Source organism: Candoia aspera, chromosome 2, assembly GCF_035149785.1.
Source record: "Candoia aspera isolate rCanAsp1 chromosome 2, rCanAsp1.hap2, whole genome shotgun sequence".
In the NCBI taxonomy this organism is placed as follows: domain Eukaryota; kingdom Metazoa; phylum Chordata; class Lepidosauria; order Squamata; family Boidae; genus Candoia; species Candoia aspera.
This window is the reverse complement of record NC_086154.1, coordinates 42,087,161-42,095,039: the sequence shown is the minus strand read 5'-3', so window position 1 is coordinate 42,095,039 and position 7,879 is coordinate 42,087,161. Positions and strand designations below refer to the sequence as shown.

The following is a 7,879-nucleotide window of genomic DNA, read 5'->3' as shown; positions in this document are numbered from 1 at the left end:
GTATGAACAAAGAAACAGCAAGGTGGATATTTTGAGGAAGTAGCAGAAAAGTCTGGGTCCAGAATTGTATCAGCTAGGGCAGCCATCCTTAAACTAAGATCTTCCCAGTTGTAATGGGCTTGTAGGGCAGCAGCATCGTACAGGAAGAGATATGCATGCAGTATCTTCTAAGAAAGAAGATTGTATGTATTGTTTGCATTCTATATATTGAAAAAAAGCTGCTGCTTTAGTTAAATATTATTAAAAGTTGTAGACATGCTTCTGTCTATTACAGATTCTCTTTCCAGATAATACAACTGGACTGCAGATGACTCTGAGGCTGGACCCACACTTTCTGTTTTAACCTTGCTTTGTTGACTAGGGTACACTTTGCTGGTTTGCATAACACACTAAACCATAAATCATGATTTACAAATCACAGTGACTGGGTTTATGCAACACATTAAGCCAAAGCCAATTGAACCAGATGATGGGGTGATTTCCGGCCTGATTGGTACAGATAATGTCCTCAAATATTTCCCGCTGTGCTGTTATTTATTTTACTAATCTTTTTATACCACTAACTACTGTAATCTCATGGAAATTACCATAAAACATTTCACATGTTAATGAAGGTAGTAAAATAACAAACATTAAAAATGAAAGTAAACATCCACTAACACGTGTTTTAAGATCTTCTAGAATACCAACAAGGGAAGATTATACTTCAGACATCAGGGGTGGCAACTCTCCAGTGAATGTGCCTGCAGCAACTATAGGCAGATATCCCCAAACGATCTCCAGCACTTGAGTGTGTAATCATACAAAAGAAGGATAAACTGTTTAGGGACTTAGAGGCAATAACCAGCACTTGAGATTCCACCTGAAAACAACTTGGCAGCTGATAGGGCACTTTTAGCAGAGGTGCAATGTGATGTCCTTGACTGCTTCCAGAAGTCAGTCTAGCTGCTGAATTCTGTGTAACTCAAGTTTCCGGACTACATACCAATGCAGCCCCATTGCAGTAATCAGGCTGGAGGTTATCAGCAGGTACACCACCGCTTAGAGTCATTGGCTTTGAGAAAGGCCAAGTTTATGTGTTACTACAGAATGGTGAAGGAACTCCTGGCAATTGACTTGGTCTGGAGGAACAGAGATAGGGATCCAGAACTGCCACTAAACTGGATACCTGTTCTTTTGGGGGGAATGTAACTCCAGGCAGAGCTGGAAGATCTCCTGCTTAGAAAGGAGCACAGATCTCACTTTTGCTGAGACTATTAGCAAATCTACAGGGTATTCATAAAGAGATTGCATAACAACCTGGGAGATTAGTTAATGAGGCATGGCAGAAAAACGTGCAATGAAAATTTAGCTAAAGGGAGTGGAAGGAGTTGCATTCTGAATCTTCCACATGAAGGAAAAGTGCCAATTCATACCTGTCCAGATGGTCTCTGTGTGACAAAATTAAGGTACCAAAGCCAGATTGGATGTAGAGAATTATGTGGAACTAGCCAGGATCTACTGGTATAGGCTTTCACAGCCAGTATCTGTTGGGTATCTTCAGCCACAGTTGCCGGCGCAATGTCAGGGAATCTGCTCTCTGCACCACAGTCACCAACCCTGAAGCCTAATTAATTTGATAACTAAATGGTGTTTCTTTCCTTAAGGCATTCATATTGTTTGTTACAGTTTTCATCTTACTGCTTTCTTATACACTCTAGAATAGCATTCCACCATTTGGTGCCCTCCAACTCTCTTGGACTTTAACTCTCAACTTTGACCATGCTGACTTGAAACCCCAACCCATCTAAATGGGGAAAAATTGGCCTAGAATTAGCCAGGCAGTATTATAGCTGAGACATAGTCTTAAAAATACAGGAATTGGTGATCCTTAACTGTTTGATTATGGATTTCACCCCATTATTTCCGTGAAGTTAAAGAAATATTCTAACATATGCATGTATGACTTGCAGCAAAATACTGTAGTATGAAATGTTGTTTGTATTCACTGTTCACTTGACTATACACTGTGATAAGCCATAATGCGGTTGGTTTGGTTTTAACGTCCTGTGAAACAAGTCTTTGGGCCAGATTTTCACTAAGCCTGCTCAGTCTTAATTATGAAAAGGCTTTTCCCCCATTTTCTATTCATAGATTTTTGCTTTTCTATAAATCTTGAGTGAGTTGCCAGTATTGGTTTGACTACATAAACTCCAGCATTATTTTGTGCCTTGAAATGAAAACAAATATAATATTTGAAGTTAAAATCTTAACTGTTCAGCACCTTTAAACACTTCTCAATTTGACCTTTACGTTCCCATAATTTGCTGGATTGTAGCTGCTGAGGAATTCACTTTATTTATTGGGTGCCTTTGAGTCAGTTTTTGACTCCTGGCGATTGCCTGGACTAGTCCCTGCAGTGTTCTTGGGAAGGTTTTTCAGAAGTGGTTTGCCATTGCCTTCTTCCTAGGCCTGATGGCCCAAGGTCACCCAGCTGGCTTTGTGCCTAAGGCAGGACTGGAATTTACGGTTTCTAGCCTGACACCTTAATCACTGCACCAAACTGCCCTTCTCACATTATTAGGTACAGTATGATAATTTTTTCCTACAATACAATTCAAACAGTAGGTGGTGCTATATCACCTTATATCTATTTGCACAATAAGCTAATTATTCATTGCTAAATATGGAATTGTAGCTTTAAATGAAGCTACACACATATCTTACTAAAACTGAATAGCAAAAAAGTTTCAATTCTCCAATGATTTTACTTAATTGGTTACTACCTTTCTAGTGGTTTGTTACCTCTTACATTGAAGAAGAACCCCAGGGCAGGATCTGCTAAAGCATTTTGGATAGATGGCTATCCAGCAATTGAAGACCTCTAATGAAAGGCAACATATCACTTCATGAAGCAGCCTATTCTACCGGCTGACAGCTTTTACCATCAGCAAGTTCCTTGTAATATCTGACTGGAACCCACTTCCCTGTAGTTTGAACCACTGGTTCTGGACCTGCTCTCCAGGGTAACCCAGAAGTCCACTCCCTCCTCCATATGACAACCCTTTTGACAGAAGAAGGCTGCTATCACACCTCCCTTCCTGCAGGCTAAACATACTCATTTCCCCTCAGGACTTGGGTTCCATTCCCCTTGCCATCTTGGTAGGTCTCCTCTAAACTTCCTCCAGTTAGTCGATGTCCTTTTTAGACTGCCAGGTATTCCCAGTAGGGACTGACTGAGGCAGAGTAGAGTGGGGCAATTACTTCCTGCGATCTGGAGCCTATTTCTGTTAATACATTCCAAAATTGCATTTACATTTTTAACAGCTGCATCACCTTGTTGGCGGATGTTCAACTTGCAATCTACTAGAATACTCAGATCTTTTTGACATGTACTCCTGCCATATCAGACCTCCTCTATCTTATACTTGTGCTTTTCATTTTATTTCTCCCCAGATGCAGGAATTTATATTTCTCCCTCTTAAATTTTGTTCAGCCCACTGTTTGAGCCTGTATAGATCTTTTTGAATCTTCTCTTTTCCTTTTAAAGATTAGCCACTCCTAGTTTAGTGTCACGTGTAAATCAGATAATCATCCTGTCCACTATCCCCTTTGGCTAAGTCATTCATAAAAACGTGGAACAGCGTGGGCCTGGCCCAAAGTCCTGGAGCACTCCACTTGATACTACTCTCCAAGCTGATGTGGGACAATATTCAGTTGTCACAACAGTGTGAAATCTTTGTAAGATGTTTAAGAATAGGAAGTATTTAGCATTTGCTATAGAACTAGCTTAGACTTGTCAACAAGGAGTGATTCACTAATAATTTAACTTAAACTGCTGCCATGGATCCATGGAACAAAATACTTGCAAAAACCACATTTTTTGAAGGAGATGAAAATTATTTGTTCAGCTTCCAAACAAAAGAGCAAATATCCCATTTAACAATAATCACAGCACTTCATGATCATGTCCACTTGCATTTAACCACAGTGCAAAAATGTCTGTCAACCTCTTTTTCCCCCCATATTCCCATGGTGTTGCTTTCATCTCTTCCCAGCCTACGGGTGAAATAATCTTCCAATTGTCCTTAGCTGCACCATTGTCAAAGTAATAAATGCTGCCTTAAGAAAAGAAGTCTGGTGATTGGCAGTGGCTGGGAACAGAGGCAACAGGATGGGGATCCATAGTGAGGACAGCAGATTTCATGCCCATGTAGTTTTCTACCAATTAGAGGACATATGGAGAACACGGTAACTCAATAATGTGGAAATCATCTTTATCTGTCTCTGGCCTTTGTTTGCCTGATCTCCAGCCCTCCCTTCAAATGACACATTTTCTATCTACATCTCACTGGACTGTTGCCTGCCCTTTCGGAATCAGACCCAGACCGCAGTCTGCTACTCAGCTAACTCCTAGATCTGAAAGTTACTCTGTGTGCCCCTGTAAATTCAAGAGGATGAGAAATAAATCTGGCATAATGCTATGAGAAGGTACTTCCTGTGATTCAAAGAAAGAATATTGGGAGATCCTGTACTTTAAATCAACAATATGTTTTCATAGTAAAAGTATCTGACTTTAAAACGTCCAGGCACCAGTTTCCAAGTGAGATGCTGAAATATGTTTACTGTGGCTGTATTCAGCAGGGTATATGCAATCATTCTCTAATAAAATTGAGAGCTTTTAAAATTACTGGTAAATACAAAATTAAAAATGCAGGAACATGAACAATATATGGGGGATTATTTGATACCAAGTCAGAAATACCCTGATCTAGCTTTCATGACTACGATGCGCACCATCTCAGTGATAGCATGGAGCAGAATCCATCCCTGCAGCAATGTAAGTCAAAATGTTTTATCCGTGTGCAGCCAAGGATAATTTTATCATCCATTCCAAGTAGCAGCCACAACTGTGGTACTCTATCACATCAAAAGCCATTAACTCAGTGGAGATATTTGGGGACTGAAGAGCAGAATGGTGACTTCTTAAAAAAAAAATAGCCTTTTTGTATATGCAGTTGTCAAGTAGCTAAGAAGGTGAATAATATTAAAAGGTTAGAAATGTCATCTGGTCTTTTCTTTCCAGGAACATACTACATACAAGAGAGTAAATAAAAACACAGCTAAATAACTAAAACATTATTTTAAATTATCACAGCCACACAACTCAATAGTCAAACCAGCTTAATTTATCTGAAAAATGCTTGTATGAAAAAAAAGACAGATAATAGAAATCAATCCTGATCCTCGTTAGCAAATAATTCTAAAGCCTGTAAGCAGCCACTGAAAAGGCTCCATCTTGTGTTTCTTTCAGATATGCCTCTGACAGTGGTCAGATCATGATAACGGCCTCTCCCAACGATCTTAAAACCTGGCCAGGCTCATAAGGGAGAATAAGGTTTTTCAGATAGCCTGGTCCCAAGTCATATAAAAGAGAGCAAAACTATAACTCTTTGAGGTGAACTTACAATTTGATTGAGACAGTATGTAATATCGGCAAAAAGCTGAAACCTGAATAAAGGTTGGACCATGCGATAGCTCTCTCGCCCAGAGGTAACAAAGAGGAAGTCAACAGGCCGAATTGTTAGGGAGCCATCATAAGTGTATTACATATCCTTCATCTCCATACAAATCAGCCAAAGAACACTATTGAAATCAAGGCTTTTTAAAGTGGATTTTGAATAGAGCTCAGCGAGAGTTAGATTTTGCTGTGACGTTAAGGGCAGGAGAGGAGTTGTGAGCTAAATGCAGTAATATTGAGTTTTGACCACAACCCTAAAAAACAAATTGCCGCAAGCAGTAGCATTATGATTAGCAGTAGAAATGGAATGAAAATGTATTGGCTGTTGCTTTTTCTGCTTGGATTTCTAATTTGTCAAATAATCTGTCAAATTGGCTGTTGCCCTTTCTGCTTGGATTTCTAATCTGTCAAGTGGAATGGCCATGTGCTCTAATTTTAGAGTGCATATCAAGATTCCTAGATTGGGAATCACTTGGTGGTTGTGTTTGAAAAACTTGCATTAATGTTCAACATATGCTGAAGTTAATGTTACTAATGTTGATTTATGTTAGTGTTACTTTCTTGAAAGATAAATTCAACCATTATTTTTATTGCATCATAAATGACAGCTTTTGGGTAGAACAGGAAGGAAGTAGCAATCAGAAAAAGACAGAATAAATGGAAGTGTGCAATTAACAACTCAGAGCTTGTTCCAAGATGCTGTCGTCTATCACCTTATGTGGAAGTGTCACTTTCAGATTCTTGTCTTTGTCCATGGCTTGACAGATGCTTTCATAAGCGTTGTTGTTGCCAGACCAACAGCGTCTAGCAACCTGCACATATAAAATAAAAATGAATGGATACAGTACAGAAAGTATAAGATCTCCAACTACTTACATATATACTGTAGTATTTTAAGAAAATACATCTAGTATTTTTTTTCTAAATTGAGTGATTCCTTGATATTCTTGCTGTAGCACCTGGCCCTTGTACAAATTTTAAAAAATAATATCCTGAGATGATAAAGATAATACAATTTTTAGTTCTACTTTAAATATTCCTAGATAGCGTCTTCTAGAGATTGACATAATATAAGGAATATGTTTTGCAAGGTTATTTCCCTCAGGTTAGAAGATTAGCACACCAAATGTAATCTGTAATACATTATACTATTTTGATTTATGTCATTTCTTGTTCATTTCATAGAAAGAGTAAGCTATTTTTCATCACTTAACGCTGAACTTAGAAATAAAGACTGGGAAAACATTGTGCCTTGAAGACAATATTTGAAAACCATGCATATTGAATTATTCAGCTAAAATAGCTTTCCCTGACCTTGGTGCCTTTCAGAGACTGCAACCCGCAGAGTTCCCATCTAGCATAGCCTTTGGGAATTCTAGGAATTCTGGTCCTGGTACATGCTGAGGCTGCCAAGTTGGGAAGAGCTAAGCTAACAGGCAAAATATATGCCAGCAGGTAAAACATATGTTTAATTCAAGATTAATGATTCTGGAGAATAGAATGTTATTTATTTTGATTACTTCATGTATTCCAGAACAAGAGTCAGTAAGAGGATGAAGCTTAGGAGAACTCTGATATTACTTGCAGTACATTAGCCATATCAGTAGGACCCTTTTTTTAATAGGTTTTATTTGTATCATCCCACACTAACAAATGAATCTTGTTAAGAATTTGTACCTCATAGCTCAGGACAAATGATTAATTGTGTGTCACAATTTATCTACATCACTTTTAGAAATGGTCAAGAAGGCACAGGTAAAAAGTCTACTCAATGTCAGATGACTGGATTTCCCCTCACCCAATAGCACTTCCACTTCTCTCCTTCCCCCCTCCCCCCACATCTCTATATCTTTTCAGATCCACTTGGAAATACCCCAGTTCTCCAGAGGAGAGATGGGGATGAGAGAATAAGTGGGATACTTCAGAGGGAGGGGATATTTCTTACAGCAGCAGTAGTGGACAAGTATAATTGGGAACAAGCCACTACAACTCTTTCTGAAGTCTGTATCTAAGGTTGCTATGCTGATCAAAGTAGCAGATCCCCTTATACACTTCCAAATATTTAATGTTATTTTTATGCTGCCTCGTAACAGAATGTTCTCTAGGGGTTTTAAATCTAACAAATAGTTCCATTCCCCAGAGTAAAATAACCATTATTCCTTTAAGCACCTACATTGTTTAGGGGCTAAACCAATGTTAATACCCCAAAGCTCTTCCTCTCTAGTAGACTTGTTCTAGAGGTGATCAAACCCTGAATCGAGTTGCAAGGCACTGCTGGGTTTGAGGGGGCCCTGGGCAAGTAAGTTCAGAGTGCAGCTTTCTCCAGCCTGCTCCTTACTGCCCATCCTGTTTAGCAGCTGTGGCTCTAGCAGCTACCTA

General features: G+C 39.0%; 1 protein-coding gene across 1 annotated transcript in view; it reads right to left on the bottom strand.

Annotated features, from left to right (window-relative positions):
- Window positions 1-6,069: 6,069 nt before the first annotated feature.
- UROC1 (urocanate hydratase 1) overlaps window positions 6,070-7,879 on the bottom strand; it is a 75,627-nt gene continuing 73,817 nt past the window's right edge. The window contains exon 20 of the mRNA XM_063291671.1: window positions 6,070-6,312. Coding sequence (XP_063147741.1) covers window positions 6,172-6,312 — 141 coding nt within the window. The 3' untranslated portion in view covers window positions 6,070-6,171. The remainder of the gene's footprint in view (window positions 6,313-7,879) is intronic.